Source organism: Adelges cooleyi, unplaced genomic scaffold, assembly GCF_023614345.1.
Source record: "Adelges cooleyi isolate 19-005CV unplaced genomic scaffold, UGA_ACOO_1.1 ACOO_flye_CR_arks_rails_tigmint_CR_PRNA_108, whole genome shotgun sequence".
Classification (NCBI taxonomy): domain Eukaryota; kingdom Metazoa; phylum Arthropoda; class Insecta; order Hemiptera; family Adelgidae; genus Adelges; species Adelges cooleyi.
Genome location: NW_026095761.1, coordinates 665,019 through 691,310, shown reverse-complemented (window position 1 = coordinate 691,310; position 26,292 = coordinate 665,019). Strand labels below are relative to the sequence as shown.

Here is a 26,292-nt window from a genome sequence, read left to right as displayed (position 1 = left end):
TTAAAATTTGAAATTTTATAAAATGTTCAAACGTTTCTTATTCATATTGTAAAAAAGATATCAAAAAAGTATCTCGTAGGATCCCAAGTAAACTTCATAACGAATTCAAATCTGTTTTCAGATTACTTATCGGATCACTGGTTAAGTCTGTGCGATGAACAAAAAATGTATTATACGTATCATTAAATACAAAAAACCCGTTTACCCTATGCAATTTACTGGGCGATTCATTAAGGCTAAGATTCATCACACTGTATACGTAAAACAATTGTATTTTTAATACTAGTGTTTTAAAAACTAATGTTGATCGTCTGTATTTCCTAATAAGAATATAATGAAAGTATTTTCAAATACCCGTTGTTTTTGGTTCACTCACACACAACAACTTAAAATTTATTTTCATTTTTCATTAGTGTTTTTTTGCTTTTCCTAAACTAAAAATAAATTTAGCTACAGATTTTTTAGAAAACTGTATATATCATAGGTACATTAGATCTACCTTCAATCTATAATCTATTATCTAATATTCAGACCCAAAACTCGTCCAAAAAAAGTAATATAAAGAAAAAGATTTTGGGGGAAATATACCTACCTATAGATAGTACCTATTCATTTAAAATACTTCTAATATTCCATACATATTTTGAAATAATTCGACAATTTTTTGCAAAAAGTAAGTGTAGCGTGCCATAATTTTAAGTTAAAATGTGTTCCCTTTTTAGGGATTTCTCTCGATTTTGGAGAAAATGGGGTTAACTTTTTCCATTTTTCACCTTTCGGATACGATTTCTGATCTTTAGACTTGCTACTAAATTTCATTAGTAACAATAACATTATACATTGTGTTGCATAATATATTATATTGTATACTATTTTGCGGGTGATTTTTTACACGAGATTTTGATTTTGTCATCTATTTATCGATGTATGTATTATGTATTGAGCTACCTAAGTTATAATATATTACCCACCACATTGTAATTATTTACTTTTACTTGGCAAGAAATAATTGTCGTAGAGTAGTTTTAATAATAGCATAAAATTGTATCTCATGGCATAGATTATAATTTATAGTTATAACTTATACATAGAGGTATAGGTAAGCATTCACACTACACCAGTACACATATATAATTAAAAAATCGAATGGTATACATTTAAATAATTGTATTCGTTTATTAATAAATGAAACCCCAATAAGGGGGTTTACGTCGAAGAGTCAAAAGCTAATATAAATTATAATAATATTACATGGGTACAAAATATTATACAGAAATAAAACAAGTTGTCAGGCCCAGCTACAACGTGAATACAAGCATAATTCTTATCGTGCATATTTGTTTGTAAGTACGCCGTACGCGCAAAACATCACAAAAATTATCATAAATCATAATTCATAATAATAATTGGACATTTAGACATCACGTGTTCGGTGTTATGACGTTGTTTTATTGATTACAGACGGGTAATCGCAATGAAGGGGTATATTAATATCACAACAAATGGTTGTACTGTCGTTTAAAAAAAATCAAAACTTTTCATATCAATTTATCAATAGTTTGATAAAACATCCAGCATCCCACACATAATTAGTATTATACGCTACGCACTCTCTAGTCTCTCGACATGCGCCAATATACATAATAGAGCTCATGTGAAAATTCGTTTATTGTATATTATGTTCTTATAATTGTTATGCGGTTTCACTACGTTCAAATGTGAACTTTGTACAATTTCCATACGAGCAACAAGTACGCCAAAAAAAGGTCATTATGACAAGCTACCTTAGCAGCAACTCGGCGAGGAAATCGGAGTGAGTACATTACATTTTCATTAATTTTATAATATTCTTCATAAACAAAACGTCAAACCCGTATTTGCACTTGAATGCTATTTATACCTACAGTGTGTAATTTACATAATGCATAATATGTGTGTGATTGGACAACAATGAAATGGGTAAAATATTAAGACTAATGAGTTTTATTTTTCTGTTTACAGTGACAAATACGATGACGATATGAATGATAGAGACGACTCAAAACGGTGAGCGCATTTGTTAATTTATAATATCATTCTGAGCTTCTCCTTTAACTACTTGTAATTGCCTATAATAATTTATGATTTACCTAAATGATAGGAAGTCCAGGAATTTAAGCGAAAAAAAACGGAGGGATCAATTCAACAGTTTAATTAATGAATTAAATTGTATGTTATCAACAAATAACAGAAAAATGGACAAGTCTACTGTTTTACGAACAACAATTAACTATTTAAAAAATCAAAAAGGTAACTCATATACCTATGTGTTTGTTATCAGACAAAAAAAAAATGGTCATTAAGGACATTTATAAATTGCATATCATTTTTGCTTTCTAGATATTGTTTTAAGGTCTAGAGTACATGAAATTGACAATGAATGGAAACCTCCGTTTCTGTTTAATGAAGAGTTTACTCATATAATACTTGAAGTAAGTGTAAATATGTGTGCAAATATTTATAACTTTAAATATATACATTTATAAATATAATATGGTTAACACATTTTTAAAATATATTATTATCCAGGCATTGGATGGATTTATAATAGTGTTTACATCAGCGGGAAAGATTCTGTATGCATCTGAAACGGTAACTGCACTCCTTGGTTATCTTCCGGTAAGTTCTAGAATATTATTTTTTTTTTTTTGTCTTGTAAAGAAAGAACATCAACAATAAATGTTTTGTGTATTTATTTTTTCTTCTAGAAAAATCTAACCAATTTATCGATATATAAGATCATCAATGAAGCAGATCATTCAGTGTTACAACATCATATTGTCGAATCAAGACATTCCTATGAAAATGAAAATAGTAAAATTTTGTAATCTTAATAGAACTTCGTTTAGCGACTACTCGTTACCTAAAAAAATTCCATTTGGTACTTTTATTTTAGATCAAGTCGAGTTTTCCTGTCACTGTAAAAGACACAATCCGTTTAAAAACGAAGATGAAATACATGAAAAAAATGTATTTGACTTGGTACAGTTCTTTGGATATTTTCGTAACAGCAGTGAAATATTACATGGGAATAATAGTGGAGTTGTCTCACCATACAACAACGAACAAGAAGAAGAACAAAGGTAATTGTGTGTGACATATTGATGTAAGGCTTCAAACTTGGTACTAAAGATATTGTGTTCGATTACCTCAACACTGCGAACTAGACGCGCCAGTCTCCACATCGCTCATAAGCTTGGCTTATCAAAATAATATACATTCCAAATTCTATAAATCTAAATTTTTTTTTTTTTATAGCTTAGTGTTTGTTGGTATTGGTCGGCTAATGACACCACAGTTATTAAAAGAGCTTACTGTTATGGAGGATATAAAAGGTGAATTCACTTCTCGACATAGCTTAGAATGGAAATTCTTGTTCCTGGATCATAGGTAAGAACTCTATTGCTTTAAAGTATAGTATAATAGTTATAAACATAATAATTAAGAATTTATGAAAAAAATAAATCGTCTGGTATAAATGAGCCGCCATCCCTTTCTCTAGCGACGGACTGACGACCTGTCCCAGACAGCAAATTTGTCTAGTAGTCTATAATAATAATCAAATTTAGTATAAATGATTTATTAATTATTTATAACATTTTTAAAAGTACCAGTGTTTTTTAGGTTTAATATCTGTTTAATTAAATCATATACTGGGTATTTAAATATTGGGAAATCAGTACCTACATAATAAAATTACCTTCAGTCTTTATAATATAGATTATCTTTATAAACTCCAAATATAGGAGAATAAATTTGGAAATTTAAAAAATAAATATTAAAAATAGCAAGTTGCTGAGTGGGTGTTGGTGCTCACTATTGCCATTAGACAATTGATCACAGGCATTTCATATGCCAGTCAAGAAATCGTCCTGTGAAAAGTGGTTACCATCTCTCTCTCCGATGATGAACTAAACACCACGTCATACAAATAGTTAAGAAACCTTTCTTTCAGAGGCAGTGTTTGCTCTCAATTATTGAGGCATGAAATGTTGAGAAAACTTACTCGAATTAGCCTGCCTCAGTAAAACATTTGTAAAACCATAAATATCTGGTCTCCACTTATAGCATTTAAAATAATTATAGCTTATAAAATTATACTTGGAATCAATAAATACAACCTCCCCCTAATTATGTGCTTTAACAACTTAAATAATTAGCGGGAAGTAGGTGTTTTTATTTTTGGTCAAGTTTGGATCAGTGGGTTCTGGAACACGCAGTGTTTGATGAAAGCAGTTTTTTGATAAATCATTCAAGAAATAGCAATACTGTGTAGAGCTTAATGGCAGCGTCAAACAGCTATTATGACACATCATGCCCCTTGAATAAATTTATCATTATTTTAATGCAACTATTTTTTTTTTTCTTTAGAGGACCTCCTATTATTGGGTATATGCCATTCGAAGTACTTGGAACGTCTGGCTATGAATATTACCATATCGATGATCTAGAACATGTGATTTTGTCACACCAAGCCTGTATGGATAACATTAAAAATAATAATAATAATAATAAATAAACACTAATTATAATAATTATTTTTTTCAGTAATGTTAAAAGGCGAGGAAACATCTTGTTATTACCGTTTTTTAACAAAAGGCCAGCAGTGGATATGGTTGCAATCAAGATACTATATTAGCTACCATCAATGGAACTCAAAACCAGAATTCATTGTCTGCCACCATAGGGTTATAAATTATTTAAATGTCATTAAAAGAGAAGGAGAGACTGATGATGGGAGAAAGAACAGCCAAAAGAGATTATGTCATCTACCTACAAGTGATCTTGCTCAAAGATCATTAAAAAGTAATTGTGAATCATATCAAAGAAGACAACATGACAAACAAAGAACTGACTCACCAAAATCGGTAAAGTAAAAAAATGAATTATGATTTATGAAGTTAAATTAATTGTGTAGTGTACAGATTAGAGCCGACGATTCTACACGTCGTGTATTTTAAATACACGTATTTGTATTTGTTTTTTAATTTATTAACATATTGTTACTTATTTTATTTTAAATTGTAAAAATAGTACTAATAAATACTATTTTTAAAACAAATTTATAGAAAATAAGATTTATTGAGGGAATTTCAAACTCTAACTGTGAAAAAGCTTCTTCTTTGCCCATGGTTGAAACTAAACAAGAGCATTCAGAATTTGATAATTATTTGCAGAATACTCAGACACCTGCCAAAGTACCTTCAGTAACAGTCTCACCTGTAAGTATATAATTTTTATATAGTTAAATTGCTTAGTCATCACTCATCACTCTCACGTCGCTGTAAGCATTGCCCGTATTTAATTTCTTAAAAATATAATTTATTGATGTCGTGGTCATCTTTATAACACAACAATGATTTAATAAAATTGCTTATAAAATGTAAATAAATATGCCAGTTCATTAGCACATGTCCTATATTTGGTTATTTTTGATTTTGGTATTGGTGTTAGTAGTTAAAATTTAGGAATTTATAAAAAAAACTAATCAGTGACAGATTTAACCTTCCTGATATATAAGAGTAGATTAACTGTTCATATTAAAATTACATTTTATAATTTTGTAGTCACCTGAAAATATTATTCAAGATCAGTTACAACGTAAGCAAGAGCAATTACAAAAAACGATTGTTAAACAACAAGAGGAGCTACGCAAAGTATCTGAACAGTTACTTATGGCCAGATGTGGAATTTTGCCATCGTACATTGATGTATGATTGTCGTTTTCATTAGAATAAGTGTTAATATACATATTTTAATTAATATTTGGCTTCTACAGAATACGCTAGACATGAATTCGTCTAACACAAGACAATTGGCTCAAACAGAAACACCTGCAATTCAAAATATTTATTCTACTCCTAATGAAAATATGTTCGAATCGCCATCGTTGATGAATTCTGATGCCTCAATGTTAAGCGAACGAGTAATTATCATTTTTCATTAATAAAAGTGCCTAATATTTTATTATTATTATTTACAAATAAATGTTTAATTAAAGAATGAACAGGATATGCAGTCTTCTTTTTCAACAAATATAATGCAGAATATGGTAGATGAAGGAGGAGGACAGATGGATTACAGTTATAACCAGCCGTCTAATTCTGTAGTTTACGAACAAAATTCCCAGTCAAATTGACAATGAATTATGGTTTAAATTTCAAGAGTAGTTTTATCTTCTATCCCTATTATGTTTTTATTACTTTTACAAAGTCAAATGCTCAATTATTTTCACACATATGTAAAATAAAATAAAGTTCTTAAGAAATACTTACACGTTTAAGCTAATTATATAATTGAATATTTTACAAACAATTTATGCTACTTTTAACTGCATTGTGTTATGACTTATGGCTTTTAGATTATGGTCATAATCTGATGATTGAAGCTATATTTATTTATTATATTTTATATAATATTCATGTATAGTATATACATTTATACAATAGTTTATATATAGCTAATTTAAACTAGCCATATTCAATTTTTTATTGTAAATATATAGAATTTAGTTTTTGTTTTTATTAAGCTTTAATATTTTTTTGTTATAGACTAGTGTATAGTCATTAATTGCACAATATGTTCCTCTTAGTAGGTTCTGGTTTGGTTCCTTTAGTCTTGTACCTATTATCATTATGTTGTTACATTACAGGCATGGTAACTTGATAAACCTTATATTCAAATATAATTGGTTAAAAGAAGTACAATTAGTAATAAATTTAAAAAAATAATGTTAATATTAAGAGACTAGCCTCAATATTAGTCTCATTAAATAATATATTCAAAAACGATCATGTGTTTTAATTAATACATTTTGCAAAATTATTTTTCAAAGATAACATCAAATCAAATTTTTATTATGCTAAAAAAATAATGAATTTTTCAAAAATACGTCTTATTTTAAATAAATAATAATAAAATATACCTTTATTGTCTATTACTAATAGAGATTTTAATCAACAGTTTCACTAGTTTACAATTTCAATGTCCTCAAATAAGTAATTGAAGAAACACATTTGTTAACAGTAATTTAGCTAAGTTTTTTTTTGTAAAAATTATGTTTTTTTATTTTGTCGTCATTGCCTGCCTTAGTAATGTGAGTTTTTCACAATAATTTTTGTACAATTTGTGTCACTCAATTTAAATTTAATTATTCTTATATCCTAATATGGTGTTGTAATAAAAAATGTTTAGTTTGTGTTTACTAATGAAATAAATATAAAAAATATATATATTTAACAGCTATAAAGAGAATTTGAGTGTTATACATATTAAATAACAACATGTTGGTATATTTACAATTAATTATCATTGTAAGTAACAATGTTAAAGTAAAAAAATGGAACTGTATAATTAGCCGTGTTGCTGTTGGTCAACTCTTTGTAGCATGTCATGCCAATACAAACATTATTTAATTGTCACTCATTGTGTGACTTAATAATTACAGCTTGATTAAGTAATTCGTTGGTCTTGTCACTTGTTTCTTCTACAACCTCTGATTTTTCTTTTAGAACTTTACCACCAGTAAAGCCTACACCCAAAAATATTCATTATTTTACACAATATTTTAGCTTTTTATAAATAACTGTAATAAGTAATACAGTGAAACCTGTCTAAAAGGAACCATATGAGAATTTTGTATTAGCTGTTTTCCGTTTTGTTCAGTGAAGTTTAGAAGCAAAATGGTGTTTGGACCATACACAAATTCTGTCTTGTACACTTTTAAAGTTTATTCAGAGTTGGTTTTAAACATGTTTCACTATACTTAAAGGATACTAAATGATATGTATAATTACCGAGTACAAAACATGTTACAGTCGCAACAACTCCAACTTTAGCTCCAGCCAAGCATCCTAATGGACCACCTACACAAGAACCGACTACTGCTCCAATTAAAGGATAGGACATTTTCTTAAACTTGGCTGCTTTTCTTAGTGATTGCTCAGCTTGTATAACATTATCTTGAGCTGTTTCCACATGAGTATTAATATGATCTACGCTTTCTTTTTGATCCTAAAATGATTGTTCCATAAGTTAATTGTTTTTCACTATATTAACAATTTTTACTCATAATAGCTAAAGTACGTATGAAAAAAGTTATCTGAGAGTAAACCTTAAAAAGGACAATTATACATACATGAACGAGTTTGCCAAGGTCCCGAAATAGAACTTGAATATCTTGCATGTCTCGTTCAACATTTTTTACATCAGATTCAATGGCTAACATTCGTGCTTGTTTTTCTTTTTCTTCCTGAATTGACACCAATAACAAACGTTGACGATTTTCTTCCTCTAACCTAACACTATTTTCACTGTTACTATCTTCTTGTTGTACAACAGATTTTTTTTCATCTAAATTTTCATCTGTTGAACAATTTTAATAAATAAACTCAATAGAACATTATATCTGCTTACATTTCAACTGCGGCAGCAAAGAATGCCATAACTTGACTTATATCAATTTGGATTTAATGACAAAAAGAATAGTCCTTTTTTTTTTCTCAATCTCCGATGAAAAAAAAACATTTTCAAAAATTGGTCTGGAAGTACGGGACACTCGTATAAGACATAACAAATTATAAAAAGGAATCAAAATTGAAATTTTGTTTTTGCTCCTCAAAAGTTGCAAAAATCAAATTAAAACTTTCTTCGCTTCACAGTCAATTTCATGAATTGTATACATTAGGAATATTTCTAAAAGATATTACTTTTAAACAAATCAATTGCCTCCAAAATATTTTGTCTACTTGGACTCATACAATTGTCAAATGTTTGCAAATCTGCATCAGCAACCTGATTGCGTAAAGTGTCCATCTCCCTGAGGAGCGCATGGGCTCGCTTGATAGATTGTGAAGCTTTAACTTTAATCTGTCGTATGCTGTTACGATCTTCTAATCGCTTTTGCTGAAATGCAAAAAACTTTTATAAACTCACCTACAGCATGGAATAAGACAAAAATAAAAAAACAAACTTTAGAGAGATTAATTTTCAATGTTTTCAAACTTTCCACTTGATGCGGTATTGCATTGTCAACGAAATTCTTTATCGGTAAGTCCAAGTGTCGTATCCTTTGTTTGGTTGACCACAAACTCGAACTCTCAGCCATAGTTTATTCTTTCTGAATCTCGCCAAATGCAATAGTTGTAAAAAACGCGTTCATCTAATTTGCGACTTACAAGGAAGAAAAGTTATTAATTACGAATTTCGATGTACACTAATCAGAAGACTGAACACCAAAGTAATTTCAACGCGTTGCAGGACTACACAACACAAAACAAAGCTGTGTTATTTTTAATAGTTAGATTACTGAATAAATATTAGTTATTACTTATTAGAAGTACAACAGCTGTATCCTATAGCACACCATACGTTATTGTTTTTTCTAAAATACCATGTACTATCTCCATACATAATAGGCTAGTGCGTAACAAAGACTACATTCATTATTTACTGATTACATAGGAAAGAGATTCATTATTAAATTACCATTGTTATCTCTTATCAGCGAATATTCTTATCATAATATTATGTTACAGTCGTAGACCTATAAAGAAATATCTTTATAGGTCTATGGTTACAGTATTCTATAATCTATAAAGTACGAATTAGAAGAATAATATATAACTTTATTAACTGTGTGTCTATTATTTTTTAATTTTCCAAACTAAATCTAAATGTCGATTACACATCTACTCTACTGAATACGGAATAACTGGTAAAGTATTAACGAAGTTCTAAATAAAAAAGTGATGCCGACAACGACCTTGATATTTTTAAACTTGACAAATTTTGTTTTTGATAAAACACTATTTTCAAACAACTAAGTTTAGTTGGAACATATACATACATTTTCTTAAATTAGTTTTATAATTATAATTAATAATACAATTAGTTATATTTTGTATTTTATATACAATATGTCATATTTCGTCCATAACCACTGTTTTTAACATGAATTCCCCTTCACAGATCAAACTTAATTGATATTAAACAAGTTGTAATATAATAATAATAAAATTAAACAAAATTATGTACTCTAACTTCAATTAAATACTATTTAAGTAAGGTAATTTTATTCACCACCAAATGGTTTCATCTCATAAAAAAAAATTTTGCTAAAAATGTTCAAGAACACCTTAAAACTAATACAAATTAACCTAAAAATATGTTGACATAATCAAACATTTTTTTTATTTTTTGACTCTTAATGAACTACTGAAACCCTACATTTACATTATTAGGTTTGTGAAATGATTTTTTTATATTGTGTTAAAAACACAGCCCTGGGGCCTGTGTTTTTAACACAATATCTACTCGCTAGGGTAAAACAACAAAATAAACAATATTGGGGACTTTTTTTAGAAATTTAGGATTAAAAGCCTTTAACGTGCCATGCCGATTTTCATAAGACTTGTGAAGAGCAACACCATGGGTCCTGGACTTGGTATTTGACAAAATCTCTATTTAGTCCCTTACATTTTTCACCCGTATTAGGCTGCTCCAACCTTGTAGATGCCAAGCTTAGTTGTGCTATTGAGAATATTGTTTAGATCATTTTTTATCATTGTAGATGCATCACTAAAACCATCTACATGTGCAATATGCTTAGAAGAATTCAAACCATCTATTGTGCTACTACCCTGTGGCCACATGTGCTTCTGTGAATACTGTTTATACGATGTAAGACAGAAAAGAGTTTCTGATTGTCCATTGTGTAGAGAAGCTATTGAAGAATTTAAGGACATATTTTATTCATAATATATGTTAACTTATAACCCATACTTTTTTTTTGACAATATGCTGCAATTATAGCTAACTAACACTATGTAAATAAATGTACAGTTAACTTCACAAAAACGTCAAAGTAAATTTTGTAAATATTTGTGTTACTGTCACATATATTTTAGTGAAGCGACACTTCATGTAAAGTTATCTATAACCTACACATTAACAAAATATTTACTTTTGTTTGATGTTAAAATGTTTAGAAATTATTATAACCTAACTTCCATTATGTTTTATTTAACTCTTGTTTTTTAATTTTAACAGGTAAAAAAGTGCATTTGAAAAATGTATTTATTAAGTCCTTGTGTATAACAACTGCATTGTAGTATTGTAATTTGTAATACACTAGTATTATTATCTTTTAATATTTCAACAAACAATATTTAATAGATTTATTTTAGTTATTCCATGTTTAAACTTACTATTTATAAACTCATGGTAATTTAGTTAGATATTTATCAATTCTGTAACTAAAAATGTATGCTTGTAAATTGTAAAATAATAATATACACAACATTCATAATAATAATATACACAATAATATATTTAATTTATAAGAAACCCTTGAATTTTAAATGTTAAAACATAATAATATTAAAACATATCCCTTAAATTATTGATATTAATATTTAAATAAAACATTATTTGTACTTGTTACCTAAATTAGTTGAAAATTTCAGAATTTCTTATTAACTTTGTACACATATTTCCTCATAATCTAATATAATTCTTCTCATTATTTCTACTTGTCATATGAAGTCATATATTAATAAAATATGTAGTATGCGATCGTCTATAAGATAATGAAATTTTCAAATCAAGAGATTATTGAAATATGCAATTAATATTGACCAAAATTCTAATCATTTTGTTTTTTTACATTTAGAAAACTGTTACTGAACAATTTCATCTAATTTATTTATTAAAAAAATATGTTCAGAGTAACTTAATAAAAACTAATTTATGGAAAATATTTAATGAAAAATCATAATATTAAAAAAATTACCAATAGATAAATCTTATTCAGTCTTGCAAAGTATTTTAATACCGACATTTAAATATGGGAAGGTCTAATTTACTGAACCGCTGAATTGTATATTCGGTTGCCTATATTTAGGGGCATATGTACTGAATTACTGAAATGCGCTAATTTGTTGAGCTGTACACAGCGTTGCCTATATTAAGGGGGAATATAATATATATTATATTATGTACTTTTCTTATATTGTTATAGTATTTATTGTTATTATAAAGCTGCAATTGTAAGGCGATTAGTTAACAGCTATAATCCATCATGTACTTATTCATTTATATATTATTTAACCATCAATTTAGAGGATAACCAAGTCTCTACAATGCTATATTTTTAATATTTCAACACATTTGATTTTTTTGTGTTATTTAAATAAAGCCGTTTGCCGGGATCCTATTGATAAACATTGGTTAGATTTAGTTAAATGTATTCTGTGAGGATTGGCATACTGATGGGATGTGCTTTTATAGTTTATTGGTTCAGGGTTGGTCACGCTGATAAAATAAAAATGTGTGTTATCATTTGGAGAACTCTTATCTCGTATCAATTTTTGGAAGAACTGTCCCCAGTAGAAACCTTGTACCACGGAATATAAATTAAGCTTCATAATATACTATATAGTCTTGTGATATCACAATACAATATACATATGTTTTTCACAAAAACATATATTTAAATATTATATATGTATGTATAATAATAATAATAATATTATGTTACAGTATTCTGCATAGTACGATTTAGAAGAATATACAAATTTATTTACTGTGTGTCTATTATTTTTTAATTTTCCAAACTAAATCTGAATGTCGATTACACATCTACTCTACTGAATACGGAATAACTGGTAAAGTATGAACGAAGTTCTAAATAAAAATGTGATGCCGACAACGACCTTCATATTTTTAAACTTGACAAATTTTGTTTTTGATAAAACACTATTTTCAAACAACTAAGTTTAGTTGGAACATTTTTTGTAATAATTGCCATAAAGTAATAGATATTACCCCCAGAATTGTTTATTGTTTCCAGGGCAGTAGGAAAAGGAAATTTATGATTGCGTTTTTTATAAATTGAATTATATTAAAGTTATTAGTCAATCTAACGTATTGTATGTTTAAAGGTTATTAGTTCAATTGTAAAATTATATCTTAGAAGAAAAAAAAAATTGGTTCTTCATTATAGAAATAAAAAATTAAGACATTCTGAAAATCTACCTAAAGAGAATGTCTTTACCACATTAGCAATATTCAAAATCTGCTTAACTATTATACTGTCCAACAAACACAGTTCTTTTAAACATTAAGAACTCTACTCAAGGCTGTAGTTTGATTTCATTTTCGAAAGGACTTAAAAATATAATGACTATTTTTATTAGATCTGCATTAATACAAATACACTGACAAAATGCCACCTAATAATTCAGTGGTCAAAGAAACTTTTATTGTTGGAGGCTTAACTTTTTTGGGTTATTTGGCTGGAGGTAAACTGGGCTCAATACTTGGTAAGTATAATATTTTTTATAAATATTATAATTGGTATAGAGTTAACTATAAGTGCATAATAGTATGACATTCATATAAGATTGTATTATATTGTTCAGAAAAAAACTAAACACACTGGACAACACAGGTCTTAATGCTTTTTACTAAAAACTGTATTGTTCATTAGGTGCCGTCATAGGAACGGTTGTTACTTCATTTTTCAATGAGGAACCTACCCATTTTACACAAGAATACCCAACACCTAGGCCTAGGTCATACGAAGATGAGTATGATAATGTTGCGGCAGTTCGTAGTAATAGTAGAATTACTACAATTAAAAAACGTAAAGCTAAAATAACAACAAAAGGTAAAATACTTATATATATAGTATATTATTATAAGTATATCTATAATTAAAGATAATCAATAATATTGTTGTCCAGTAGCAATGCTAGGAGTGAGTTTATACAGTGTTGAGGTGTAAAAGTTGGACGTCCACTAGGTTGGGACAGTGAAGTGGCACGGTGTCACTCTCATAAAAGCATAAGATTTAAAGTCGGCGTAGTCAAAGCCACAAACACGGTCAGGGCCCTGGGGCCTGTGTTTTTAACACAATATCTACTCGCTAGGGTAAAACAACAAAATAAACAATATTGGGGACTTTTTTTAGAAATTTAGGATTTAAAGCCTTTAACGTGCCATGCCGATTTTCATAAGACTTGTGAAGAGCAACACCATGGGTCCTGGACTTGGTATTTGACAAAATCTCTATTTAGTCCCTTACATTTTTCACCCGTATTAGGCTGCTCCAACCTTGTAGATGCCAAGCTTAGTTGTGCTATTGAGAATATTGTTTAGATCATTTTTTATCATTGTAGATGCATCACTAAAACCATCTACATGTGCAATATGCTTAGAAGAATTCAAACCATCTATTGTGCTACTACCCTGTGGCCACATGTGCTTCTGTGAAGACTGTTTATACGATGTAAGACAGAAAAGAGTTTCTGATTGTCCATTGTGTAGAGAAGCTATTGAAGAATTTAAGGACGTATTTTCTTCATAATATATATTAACTTATAACCCATACTTTTTTTTTGACAATATGCTGCAATTATAGCTAACTAACACTATGTAAATAAATGTACAGTTAACTTCACAAAAACGTCAAAGTTAACTTTGTGAATATTTGTGTTACTGACACTTATATATTTTAGTGAAGCGACACTACATGTAAAATTATCTAAAACCCACACATTAACAAAATATTTACTTTTGTTTGATGTTAAAATGTTTAGAAATTTTAACTCTTGTTTTTTAATTTTAACAGGTAAAAAGTGCGTTTGAAAAATGTATTTATTAAGTGTATAACAATACAGTGTATACTACAATAGTAGTTGTATTATTATCTTTTACTATTTCAACAAACAATCTTTAGTCGATTTTTTTAGTTTTTCCATGTTTTAACTTATAAAATTATGGTAATTTACAATAGGATCAAACGATTCCTGTAAAAAAAAAATGGCAACTTGAAAATATTCTGTTAATAGATATTTCTTAACTTGTCGACAGCCAATATTACTGCTATAATAACACAAACTGATTAAATAAATTCCAATTTTATGTTAAACCATTGAGGTGTCTGTAAATTAATTTTAAAATATTAGTTTGACATATGGTGATATATTGTAATAACATTTTGTCTAACACTGTATTGGCACAACAGAATAAACATTTTTTTTATTTGCTTGGACATCAGTCTACGTTCATATTTGCTTATATATATTTCTTTAATGTAAATTGTATTCCATACCTTAATAAAATTTGTTTTAAAAGATACCATAGTTATACTTTTTACAATTATAAATGCCGATATCAAGTACAAAATTACAAATTAATTATGTTGTTTATGGAGTAAAACTAAGTATTAAAACTTTTATTGTTATACAATCATTGGCAGCATTGTAATAATTTTAATGAATGTTCTAAATTTATAACAGTTTTGTAGCTTGTATGAAACTAATTGTTCAGTAAAAACATAATACCAACGAAAATAAGATGCACAGTTTTTTATTCAATAAAGTCATCATTTATTCTATTTAAGTGTCAGGTATGTAAAATGAATACAATAATTCACAATTATTGTACACTAAAATAAATATATACAAAACAATGTACCAATAATTTTTTTTAGTACAATTATAAATTACAGAAAGACGACAAACTAAACAAAAATTATACAATTGAAGTAATTACATTTAAAAAAAAGAATAATAATAAATAATGGCAGAATGATAAAGGTTAATATAAAGTAAAGTGCTCCTTTTCTTTTTTTTTTATGAGATCTTATACAAGACACGTAGAAAAAAAACATACGTGCATATTATAAAATACTACTCATTTAGTGAGTTACATTAATTTGTTTTAAGTACACTTGACTTAAGTGAATAAACATTCACCTGTACATTAATTTACTGCTTTGAATTTACCCTGTGATTTTTTCCCCAACAAATGGCAGAAATAAAGATCCATAAAAAGCTGCTGTTGTATGAATAATACATCAGCTATAATGGTTTTCCAAACAAATAAAAAAAGTACTAAATTATGATTCAAATTTAAATGCTTTTTGGTAACTAACATAAGAAGAAATGTAATAAATTATAACTAATAATAAATATTTCGGCCTCCAATTGATTTTAACATAAACTCAATAAAATAAGTCAAGTTTTGTAATAATTGTAATTTGTAATTGTTTAATACACAATACAGTTATATATTATATTTCTGTCCATTATTAACCAGCGAAGAAGTTTTCAAAACAGTTGGAGGACAAAAAAATATTTACTTTTGACAAAAAAAAAAAAAAAAATGTTACATATACACTACTTTTACATTGGAAATTTAACAATTTAAATTAAAATAAAAAAACTTAAGTCTAAAGCAAAGATAGATACCAGAAGAAATAAGTTATACAAACGTATATATATAAATATATAAGTCAATCAAGTGATGTTCCATACCTATTACAATAAATATCTTAACAACTGTTTTGTGCAAAAAAGCAAGGATGAGCACAAAACCAATATGTAAGTGAAATTATCAAGTTTTTGATACATTTTAATATCGGTCACTAAAAAATATAAAGTAATAGTAAGAACCTCTTGAGATATTAGACTTTATCTTAGAAGATCAAAAATTACAATACATAAAATCGAATATTCTCCAAGGTGGCTAAAAAAATAATTAAATGCAAATTTACAATATATCTTGATAAATATAATTTGTAACCATAATTAGTATCGAAAAGAAGTTTAGTTAAAAATAGTCTTCTATAATTTTTTAAAGCACAGCAGTTTTATACTATTATGAAGTTAATTTTTGAAGTCATTAAATTTTTACAATATTTTTACCACAATCTTTCAGTTACGTGTCAAGAATTAAGATTACCTAACTAAATTGGTCGAACTAATGAAAACAAATTACTAATTCTTTTTTGCTGACAAATTGTAATTAATAACATGTCACAATAAACTGTAATTAACATTAAACAAAAAAAAATATTTAATAATCACTGAATAGTAATTCGTAGGGACAAATTCCTGTTGTTCCTTAAACTAATAATTGTGAGACTAGGAAAGAAATGTAATTCACATTTTTTTTATAACAATAATTTTATTACGATTAATTTTTTTAAATGCCAAAATACCTAGGAACTACTACAAATTATATGTTTGACATAAAGTTATAGTTACAAAATATATATAAATTTGTAAATATATATGGACACCACGCACACAAATATTTTTGTTTGTGTAACTGCAATTATTTAAGAGTTTTAAAATTTCTAAATATACCATATAGCTACTTAAATAACAATTTCTCAAGAAATTCGTCGACGCTTTTCTTTAAGTCAAAGTGAAGTAAGTACAGTACGTGCAAGAATTCATTTTACCACCATACAGCATTTAGTGAATACAAAAACTATCTTACACAAAATTAGTCTGGTTAGTTACAACAGGTCTAAATTTGTGTATTAATAAAGAACCAAAATATTTTTAATATAGAGAACTGTACTATTTTATTGTGGTCGTGTGATGTATAAAAATGACTAGACTAGATAGTTGTTAGCAAATAAAATGAAGACTATTTCATCACTACAAGGATGTCAAAATACAATCATCAATTGACAACAATGCAATTTTTTTAGTCAAGGGAATATTCGATTTTATATGTTGATTTGTCTATTTGAATAAGGCCCATCCCTACATAAATTAAAACACTATCTTACATCTTATATAAATTACTGTTTTTATCTTAAATATTCTTTTATTTAAATGTAAGGTACTTTTATCGAAAGTATAAAAAAAAAAAAATAATAAAGTAAAATAAATAAATAAATAATATTAATATTAACACAGTCAAATGTTACCATACTCGCGCGTTTAGGAAATCCGTACACTGAGGAACCATTAAATATGTTCATGCTGTGGTCAAACATTTCCTATGACCAGTGTGCTAGGACGGCAAAATGCTGCGCACCGCCTCGTCCGTTGCCGGGTCGCTGCGTTGCAAATTTAAAATACTGTCTATGGCGTTTTGCACTTGTGCATTTATTTCCTCGTCATCGGGACAATGTCGTTTACTATGTTCCGACACCGCTTGATCATCGTCAGGTGGATGTTCACGTTTTTTGGACGTTTGCTCATCAGCACAATCTACGATAAACATCATTTTTATTTAACACATATGTAATAATAGTATGTATAGTTGATTGCAATAAAACAACATTAAAATTTTGATAAATAAATCTATTATTATTACTTGTTGATGTACTAGTTGAACAAGGCGATGTTGAGTTCTGCTGCTTTAATTGTTGCAACTGAGCCGACGCATCGGCACAAACCATTCGCTCCAACATAACAAGTTCAGCGGGCTGAACTTCTTTCTATTTTAAATAATGAAAAAATTCAAAAGAATTAGAATGTGGAATTCTCATTTACAATAATTGATTTGGTGAATGATCATTTTTTTTTTAATACTTACCATGCTTTCTTTTAACAAGAGATTACGGTATTTGTTAAACAATGATGTTTTTTTGTCTAGTAAGTGTTTAGCAGTCGATTCGAATATTTCATCTGCTTTTTCTAAATCTCGTTCCGATAACACTTTATCATTTAAACAATGGTAACGTGCCAGTCGTTTAACAGCATCACTTCTTGAACTGAATGGTGTAGTAACATCTGGATTGGTAGCTCCCAGTTGATCTGCTTCTAATCTTTCAGAAATTCTAGAAACCAAGAAAATACATTTTAGTTCTATTTTATTTGTAAAAAAAAAATTACCAAAATTATTTCTGTAATAATTTATTCTGCCAAATAAATCAATTAAAAAATATTAACCCCAATCATTAAGAATTATGAGAAAAAATATTCAAAAATACAAAGCAGAGATGACAAAAATGAATTAAAAACTTACAATTGTATTCGTTTAGCAGCACTGAATGCAGGTGGAGTCGGAGATGGTTCACATGATGTTTGAGTTCCCACCTGTAAGTAAATAAAATGTTATAAATCAAAAATATCAAAGTATTGTGTCATAAAAAAACAAATACCTGTACATGAAGAGGAGATGTTGCTTTATTGCTAGTTTGAGGAGACGCAACAGTTGAAGATTGCACAGTAAGTGGCGGAGATATAGTATGAGGCGGACTAGACGTCATAGCACAAGGGGGAGGTACCAACCTTACCGGAGTGGATACCTTTAAAGACCATTAACACAAAGTTTAAACATTAAGATCATAGTAATAATAAGTATACAGTATTAGTGTGTGTCTTCTTACATAAGTAATTCCTTGAGAATTTTGTCCAGATATAGTAGGAACAATTTTACCACTTTGTAAAATTTTTTGTTGCTCATTAAACAACTTTTGTAGAGCCGTCTGCTCGTTATTTGTGCGTACTTTTTTAGCACTTAACACTGATATTTGATTTTGTACTAATTTAAGTAGCTAGATAAGAAAAAAAATTAATGAATATAACATATTTAAATATAGTTAAACATAATAAGAACACATACTTGTTGTTTTTGAGGTGTAAGTTGAATGGTTTTTACCCTCTGATTGGAAATATTACTCTCTGGGGAGTTAAGTGGTACCGGTGTATCATTATGCTCTTTTTCTTTTTCATCGCATTGAAACACCATTGGCTTGACTACAGCAGCTCGTTTTACTTTCCTTGGTTTAATCGGAGCTTTATTAGCACACGGCGGTACAACCATTGTTTTATTTATTAAAATATTTGGGTGTGATTGTGCTATACTATCTAAAAATGCATTCTGAGACTGAACTTCGAGTGGAACAGATGCCTTAGGACTGTTTGGTCGAAATATTTTTGACGTTGCCACTACCGGAGTCTTGTTAGTCACTTTATTTATAATCGATGACTGGTAATTAGATAATCCCATAGGGTTTTCGTTTGATTGAGATATTACAGCTGCACACGGTTTAGAAAACTGTGTCTGCGTTTGCTGAGGTGAAGTAACTATTGTTAAATTAGGCCGATTCGGCAACATGGGCGTAAATGATTGTGTAACATTTGGTGAAGGTATAGGAGAGTTATAAGAAGCCGGACTTTTCGAGGCACTTCTAGAACTGTGCGACATAGCTGGGCTGCACTGAGGACTTATCACAGATTGTATACTTCTAGGACTATGAGTAGATATCGGCACAGTTTTAGATCTCGATATGGAAGTCTGCATGACTCGTTCAGACGTATGGATCACAGGAGGCTGCTGATTATGTGATTCTACATTTTTATTTACCGAAGATGAATTGGTCACTATTTGTAATCGATTTTGTTCCTCGTTATACAGTATATCATTATTAGATGTTGTATCATTGTTAGCGACTAGCACCCTGCTGTCCAACATGTTGGAAACAAGCTGAATGCTACTACTCTGCTGGTGGTCTAAACTTGATACCATAGTACTACTGCTATGCATTACTCTGATACTATTATTTTGTTGCATTACTTTATTCTGTTGGTCTTCAACTGGTGTCGACATAACAAACTGCTGATGATTATGACGATTATCAACACTAACAGGAGTACCGGCTGTAGGGAACATTAAATGTTGGCCGTTGATAATATTTTGTTGCAGCGATTGAGGTTCAAGCACAGTAACAATTTGTAAGCGACCCGAAACATCAGCTAAAATACGCATGCCAGAACCGTTTTGAGGTTGTGCAGGTAACATAGTGTTTCCGCCCTTAAGCAGCAGTGATTCAGCACCAGCAACACTCAACACAGCATTTTGGAGTATATGACCACCGTGGTCGGCAACTAACTGAGCCAGTTGGGTTTGAGCTGCAGCCGCAACACTTGCAGAAACACTCTGTTAATCATTGATCATAATTAAAATTATGAATGAATTAATAAAGAAAAAGAAAAATGAACTTTGGTTAATTATAAAAGTTTACCTGTGTCAACGTATTGGTGGTAATCTGTGGTTGATGTACAATCATACGACCGTCTTCTCCCAAAGACAAACGAAAGCCACTCTACAATTTGTTTTAATCGTATTAACTTTTTATGTTAGTAGATTCAAATTTATGTGTTTCATTAATTACCTGAGATGTTGAAGTAGGAGTATGCAACTGAGCTAACAACGGAGCAGCGTGTTGTTGATGATTAGGCGGTGGTGTTGGAGCTTGTTGAACCCTGTTGGTTTGATTGATTTGAGATTGTTGAATTAACGGGGTATTAGATTCTTCTTCATCAATACCTACAGAACGGAATAAATATACATTTTAACCGATATAAAATTACTATTATACCTATAAATTGTTCTACAAACCTGAGAGTTTAATAAGATTAGCTAGATCTAATCGATGTGGTTCATCATCATGCGGTTTTGATTGAATTTTTGGTTTCTTCTTCTTCATATTCATTGACCGGTTATTTGATAACGGAGGGGTAATATTAGAAGGAGGAGTAGTTGCAGGTAACGCTACTAATGCTGGACCAGAGCAAGTTTGAATTTGTTGTAATTGAACACTCTGACCACTAACCAATCGAACGACCTGGTATGAACATAACATAATTTGTTAGAAAATAGTCTTACTTTAAAATGAAGTAAAGATATCGTCGCTGATACTGCAACAGCGCGTATCTCAATTCCAAGTATTTTCAGGAGAAGCAAAATAAGTTATTTAAATTAATAGGTTTTGATATAAGCTGTGTTATCATTATTATGATTTACAGTGCAACTATAAGTCTGATAAAAAAAACACCATTAACAAAATATTTTCGGCGGCACGTGATTTATCAATATTGGTAATAATCTTAGTTGGCCTAATTTTGAAATACGCGCTGTTGCAGTATCAGCAACAATATATTCTTCACAATTAGTCTTATGACAAACCTGATTTGACTGCTGCCTAGGTTGTTGAAGTAATATTTGAGTGCCATTACAAGGTATTTGAGCTTGTTGGGTGTTGTTCTGTTGAGTGTTAGGAGAACGAAGAAAAAGTTGAAGACCACCAGCGGTTTGAGGTCCAACTATAACACCGGCAGTTGGCATAATCTACAAAACAAAAATAAACAATTTTAATTTAAGCTCAATTAACCTAACACCTTATGAGCAGTCCATTATAAAAAAATATATTTTATTCTACAAAATAAGTCAATAAAAATTGTGATTTCGATAACACAATTTTTATTCTTATAAAGAGATAAAACATTATAAAATTCATATTTTTCATACAATTTATTTGTAATTCAATGATACTCACTTGATTTATTAAAAAAGCACCTTGTTGTTGACTATGTATTGAAGTAGAATGATGTGATTGATGTGACTTGATGCTATTAATACTAGCATGATTCTGTACATTATTGCTACCTATAGGTTTGGGTAAAATTTGGGGCGGCGGTTTACTTTTTACCTGTATATTATTTACATTGTTCCGACTATTCGGTTGTATAAACTGCAAAACACCGCCATTAGCACTCATCACCTAAACATTTTTTATTTAATTAATATTAAAAATTACATAGTATACAATATTAGCTTATTTTAGTGGCGACATCCATTTACCTGATGAATGACTTGAGGTTGGGACGTGATAACCCTTTGTTGAGGGGAAGGCGTAAGGGATCGAGAAGAGAATGGTGATCCAGGTGAGGATGGTATACATTTTGTATTGGTAGTATCCAATATTGCTGTAGCCTGTTGTTGTTGAACCATTGTGCCAGTTGTGTGCTGTTGGGCACCCATCTAAAATCAATAACATGTAAATACAATTTACAAATTTAAGTACACACAAAAAGTTCATCAACACAACAACGATCTTATTATTTTATGTCAAATTAAAGCAGTAATATTTTATTGCATAGCATAAGATAAACTGTACTTTATCAAGCATTTTAGTATATTTTAGACACCAAAATACATTACTCCCCCCATCACTTATGCAGTCAGGAGAATACAAATTGGTTCCTGCACAAGCATTTTCTTTAGTAAGTATAAGAACTTAATACCTTAATTCAAAACCTAATTAAAAAATATTTAATTTCCACCGAACAACACTTTTGAATAAGTTAATTATTATTAAATTTGATTTTAATCACCTATTCAAGCAATTCTATTACATTTTAAATCAAAATAATTAAACTAGGTTGAAACGAATTTGCAAATTTAGTAGTTTTTCACAAACATGTCTACTCTTTATTACGACGCCCCGTACAAAAAGTAGCACCGTTCGCGAGTTCTTACGAAGACTAGCACCATTCACAGAGTCTTACGTAAAGTAGCACCGTTCAAGTTCTTATGAAGACTAGCACTAATCGTGCTATTGTTCCCATTGTTGCCAACGGTGCTAGTTTTCGTAAGAAGCCTCGAACGGTGTTAGTTTTCGTTAATACTTGAACGGTGCTACTTTTCGTATGGGGCGTCGATTAGGTCTAGAATTTATGCCAGAGTTACCAACGTAGAAACGTTCTTGGAAATACTAAATCCCTTTCTATGAATCAACAAAAAAATGACATAAAAACAAATAGAAAAAAATATATGAATTTGCACATTCCTAGGTTTGGCACAAAAGCCAACAATATGAGTCATGTAAGGTCTATCTACTCTAGAAATATATTAAAAATATTAATTTTTTTTAAAACTTGTACCTATTACAAATACTATTATAAAGATTGCTTACCTGCCGTATACTTGTTGAATGAAGAAAATTTGAATGTTGAACATGTTGATGCAACACTTGTTGAATACTAGTATGTTGATGTAATGTAGCTGCTTGTTGAGTAGTTCCCTGAGGAAAAGTTGATATTCCTTGTCCTTGAGAAGTTGCTAGAACTAAATGTGGAGTTCCCGACAGTACTCCATTAGCTCCTGCACCCTAAAAATGTTAAAAAAAAAGTGTTTTAACTTTTCTTATAACACTATATAGGTAGAAAATAATTGCATTTATAATGTATTTACCGAAGTTTGATGATGTAACGTCAATGTCAATTGCCCTCCAGCAGCAGCTTGTTCTTGTTGTGCTTGAATATGCTGTAATTGCTGATACTACAAAAAGAAAAATGTAATACATTTGTAAAAAATTAGCTAAAGATGCAAATGTCTACCTGATGGTGAGTGAGAACCAGAGAACTGGCAGGGCGGCCGTCTAATAGGCCCTGTGGTATAGAATCCACGGTGCCTTCCAGTCTGCAGCACACACCATACATTCAATCACGTTTTATCCACCTAAATAGAGCAAATGATAAAAAAAATGTGTAAGTAAATATAATTTATGAATTATAATGTTTAAACAGTTTTAATGATTTAAATTGAGATTAAAGATTGCCCTACAACAATTTTGGCATCAATCTTATTTCTAACATATTGATAGGTTTTTTAACTAGTTTACTTTATTAAAGAATTACAAAATATAAGTTACCTCGAAATTTCAAAACTTAGTAACTATCGTTTTAGTAGGACCAAATTTTAGGTATTATAACAAATTGTTTACCTACAAAATGAGCATACTGTTTGAGCTCGATCAAATTCTTGCCGTTGATACCAAGTTATCATTGTACAACATGCTTATATGCAATAAAGTATTTAGCTCTACATTAGACGTATGTGGTTGTGAGAGTAAACCATTTCGATTAAAGATAAATCGTATACCTAAGTATGCAACATATTTTGTTTGGCTTCTAAAAAAAAAAAAAAATTCGATAAATTATAGAATATAATCGAACTAGGTTGTCACATAAATAACAATAATTTTCTTAACAAAAGTTATCATAAGATCGGATCTAGTCTATATCTTTGACGACGAATAGCAAGAGGATATTTGCAAAAACCGTCAAGGACAAACTGGTGCCGGAAAAAATATTTTGCTATCAACAAAGAGTCCGGTGAAAAAAAAATGTATTTATGTTTTGGACAGAGAATTATACCAAAAACAGCGGCGTGTGTGCGGCAATCCGTTTATAATCAATGTACAAGCATACGGCGGAGGGTACACACGCGCATTATCAAATGTCAACACGGACGGCGTAAACAAATTATGTTGTAGTACAGCAAATTAAAGGTATCAGTGAATCAAAAATTACTAAAAAAAAAACGCAACAAAAATCGGTTGGGCCGGGTGCGAAAACAATCGACAACATCCAATTGGTGTTGCACTTGGGACGACGGTGCAACGCCGGCGGCTCGAGCGTTTTTCCAATGCGATTACATACGACGACGGACGGGCCGGGACGGAATATTGTTGGAATAATGATAATCACACATACGCTTACCGTTTCGCACAACGCCAGTAGGGTCCGGCGGTCCGATTCCGTTACATAATAATAATTGTAATTGATCAGGACGCGCGACGCACAAATAAACACAATCGACAATTAATAATAACACGGCGACGACTGGCACCGATAACATAACATTATTTTCGCGTAAACACAATAAACATCGGTACGGCGGCGGCAAACGGCAACGACGACGATAGGTATTTCGGGTCTACCACTATTATCCTCCGCCGTCGGCACGGCCACATAATTGATGAGCGGGTGAATGTGCGTGCGTGCGCGCGCGCCAGTTCGTGTGTATGTGTGTGTGTGTGTGTGTGCGTGCGAGTCAGTGTGTACATGTGTTTGTGTACACAAACAACAAAAATCGAACGGCCATTTTATTGTTTTGCAAACGACGACAACGCACGAAAGGATAAACCTGCTGCTGCTGCTGCTGCTTGCCGCCGCCGCCGCCGCCGCTGCTACAGATCCGTCATCTATAGAACGCCAGTGTTGCCAAAACAGTTTAAACTCATCCGATTACGGGCGATTTGTCACCGCTACCTCCACCTTTACCGCTTCAGTCCACTCGACGCCGATTCCGTCACCGTAATCGCGCCGGTCCGCCGCCCGGACGTCCTGCGTCGCTCGACAACAATAATAATATAATTGTTATAAATCACCATAACGCGGCCGCTAAATTTCCAATTAATTGATTAACTATATTATTTTCCCGCCATATTTTATCTGCTTCTCCCGTTAAACTACTGTACACACACATACAACTGACTTTTATTATTTATTTGCATCCCAGTTATTAATATTATTATTATTATTATTATTATTATTATTATATTTTTTAACAACGGCATAACGCGGTATTTTGTACGTGCAGAAAATAATATGATGCTCATTACCCATAATGGATATTACGGATACTTTTACCGCTATTTGTTTTTTTAATAATCCACTTATTTATTGATTGTAGCTAAGTTCCCTACTTTTAACTTGCTTATAGGCAACGGATATAGTCCGAGAGGCATTAATCCTCAGTTTATATTAATTGAAGTCTAATTTACTAATACTAATAGGCAAAACATATTATAGTGTTGTTTTATATTTAAAAAAAAACATAAATTAGTCGTATACATTTATAGGTGTTAAT

General features: G+C 30.1%; 4 protein-coding genes across 8 annotated transcripts; 2 read left to right on the top strand and 2 right to left on the bottom strand.

Annotated features, from left to right (window-relative positions):
- Positions 1-1,557: 1,557 nt before the first annotated feature.
- LOC126847334 (circadian locomoter output cycles protein kaput-like) lies at positions 1,558-6,563 on the top strand. The gene is made up of 14 exons (XM_050587474.1): positions 1,558-1,813; positions 2,002-2,046; positions 2,141-2,289; positions 2,380-2,471; positions 2,569-2,658; positions 2,748-2,853; positions 2,936-3,122; positions 3,298-3,429; positions 4,411-4,517; positions 4,588-4,907; positions 5,109-5,261; positions 5,607-5,750; positions 5,819-5,965; positions 6,041-6,563. Exons 1-14 carry the CDS (start codon positions 1,773-1,775, stop codon positions 6,176-6,178), a joined length of 1,851 nt encoding a protein of 616 aa, XP_050443431.1. The 5' UTR covers positions 1,558-1,772; the 3' UTR covers positions 6,179-6,563.
- A 688-nt stretch (positions 6,564-7,251) lies between these two features.
- LOC126847342 (syntaxin-17) lies at positions 7,252-9,506 on the bottom strand. Of its 2 annotated transcripts, none has more exons than XM_050587488.1 (6): positions 9,368-9,506; positions 9,011-9,299; positions 8,748-8,943; positions 8,177-8,403; positions 7,836-8,052; positions 7,252-7,570 (listed from the first exon to the last, which is right to left on the bottom strand). In XM_050587488.1, the coding sequence occupies exons 2-6, from the start codon at positions 9,143-9,145 to the stop codon at positions 7,458-7,460; spliced, it is 888 nt and encodes a 295-aa protein (XP_050443445.1). In that variant the 5' UTR covers positions 9,146-9,299; positions 9,368-9,506; the 3' UTR covers positions 7,252-7,457. The 2 variants fall into 2 exon arrangements, with proteins under 2 accessions (XP_050443445.1, XP_050443446.1); XM_050587489.1 differs by having other exon boundaries at positions 9,011-9,210; positions 9,368-9,493.
- Positions 9,507-9,570: 64 nt separating this feature from the next.
- On the top strand, positions 9,571-14,638 carry LOC126847346 (RNA-binding protein MEX3B-like). Of its 2 annotated transcripts, none has more exons than XM_050587494.1 (4): positions 9,571-9,754; positions 13,236-13,361; positions 13,529-13,708; positions 14,220-14,638. In XM_050587494.1, exons 2-4 carry the CDS (start codon positions 13,265-13,267, stop codon positions 14,405-14,407), a joined length of 465 nt encoding a protein of 154 aa, XP_050443451.1. In that variant the 5' UTR covers positions 9,571-9,754; positions 13,236-13,264; the 3' UTR covers positions 14,408-14,638. The 2 variants fall into 2 exon arrangements, with proteins under 2 accessions (XP_050443451.1, XP_050443450.1); XM_050587493.1 differs by lacking the exon at positions 9,571-9,754 and adding an exon at positions 11,738-12,704.
- Positions 14,639-15,452: 814 nt separating this feature from the next.
- LOC126847328 (BRD4-interacting chromatin-remodeling complex-associated protein-like) lies at positions 15,453-25,438 on the bottom strand. 3 transcript variants are annotated; one of them, XM_050587468.1, is made up of 18 exons: positions 25,140-25,438; positions 24,366-24,548; positions 23,976-24,096; positions 23,830-23,916; positions 23,552-23,746; positions 22,438-22,617; positions 22,133-22,357; positions 21,763-21,924; positions 21,196-21,421; positions 20,969-21,123; positions 20,819-20,899; positions 19,417-20,733; positions 19,181-19,348; positions 18,953-19,099; positions 18,817-18,887; positions 18,385-18,628; positions 18,163-18,286; positions 15,453-18,056 (listed from the first exon to the last, which is right to left on the bottom strand). In XM_050587468.1, exons 3-18 carry the CDS (start codon positions 24,075-24,077, stop codon positions 17,857-17,859), a joined length of 3,684 nt encoding a protein of 1,227 aa, XP_050443425.1. In that variant the 5' UTR covers positions 24,078-24,096; positions 24,366-24,548; positions 25,140-25,438; the 3' UTR covers positions 15,453-17,856. The 3 variants fall into 3 exon arrangements, with proteins under 3 accessions (XP_050443425.1, XP_050443423.1, XP_050443424.1); XM_050587466.1 differs by having other exon boundaries at positions 24,362-24,548; positions 25,140-25,437; XM_050587467.1 differs by lacking the exon at positions 24,366-24,548 and having other exon boundaries at positions 25,140-25,436.
- Positions 25,439-26,292: the final 854 nt, after the last annotated feature.

Excerpts from the sequence above, each read along its gene's own strand:
- LOC126847342 (XM_050587488.1), bottom strand. The coding sequence starts at position 9,145 with ATGGCTGAGAGTTCGAGTTTGTGGTCAACCAAACAAAGGATACGACAC. Across the intron at positions 8,404-8,747 it reads GGCAATTGATTTGTTTAAAA|ATGAAAATTTAGATGAAAAA; the intron begins GTAATATCTTTT and ends ATTGTTCAACAG. Across the intron at positions 7,571-7,835 it reads TGTAACATGTTTTGTACTCG|GCTTTACTGGTGGTAAAGTT; the intron begins GTAATTATACAT and ends TTTTGGGTGTAG.
- LOC126847328 (XM_050587468.1), bottom strand. The coding sequence starts at position 24,077 with ATGTATGGTGTGTGCTGCAGACTGGAAGGCACCGTGGATTCTATACCA. Across the intron at positions 23,917-23,975 it reads TGGTTCTCACTCACCATCAG|TATCAGCAATTACAGCATAT; the intron begins GTAGACATTTGC and ends TTCTTTTTGTAG. Across the intron at positions 23,747-23,829 it reads CGTTACATCATCAAACTTCG|GGTGCAGGAGCTAATGGAGT; the intron begins GTAAATACATTA and ends TAACATTTTTAG.
- LOC126847334 (XM_050587474.1), top strand. The coding sequence starts at position 1,773 with ATGACAAGCTACCTTAGCAGCAACTCGGCGAGGAAATCGGA. Across the intron at positions 2,472-2,568 it reads TTACTCATATAATACTTGAA|GCATTGGATGGATTTATAAT; the intron begins GTAAGTGTAAAT and ends ATTATTATCCAG. Across the intron at positions 4,908-5,108 it reads GAACTGACTCACCAAAATCG|AAAATAAGATTTATTGAGGG; the intron begins GTAAAGTAAAAA and ends ACAAATTTATAG.
- LOC126847346 (XM_050587494.1), top strand. The coding sequence starts at position 13,265 with ATGCCACCTAATAATTCAGTGGTCAAAGAAACTTTTATTGTTGGAGGC. Across the intron at positions 13,362-13,528 it reads TAAACTGGGCTCAATACTTG|GTGCCGTCATAGGAACGGTT; the intron begins GTAAGTATAATA and ends ATTGTTCATTAG. Across the intron at positions 13,709-14,219 it reads AGCTAAAATAACAACAAAAG|ATGCATCACTAAAACCATCT; the intron begins GTAAAATACTTA and ends TTATCATTGTAG.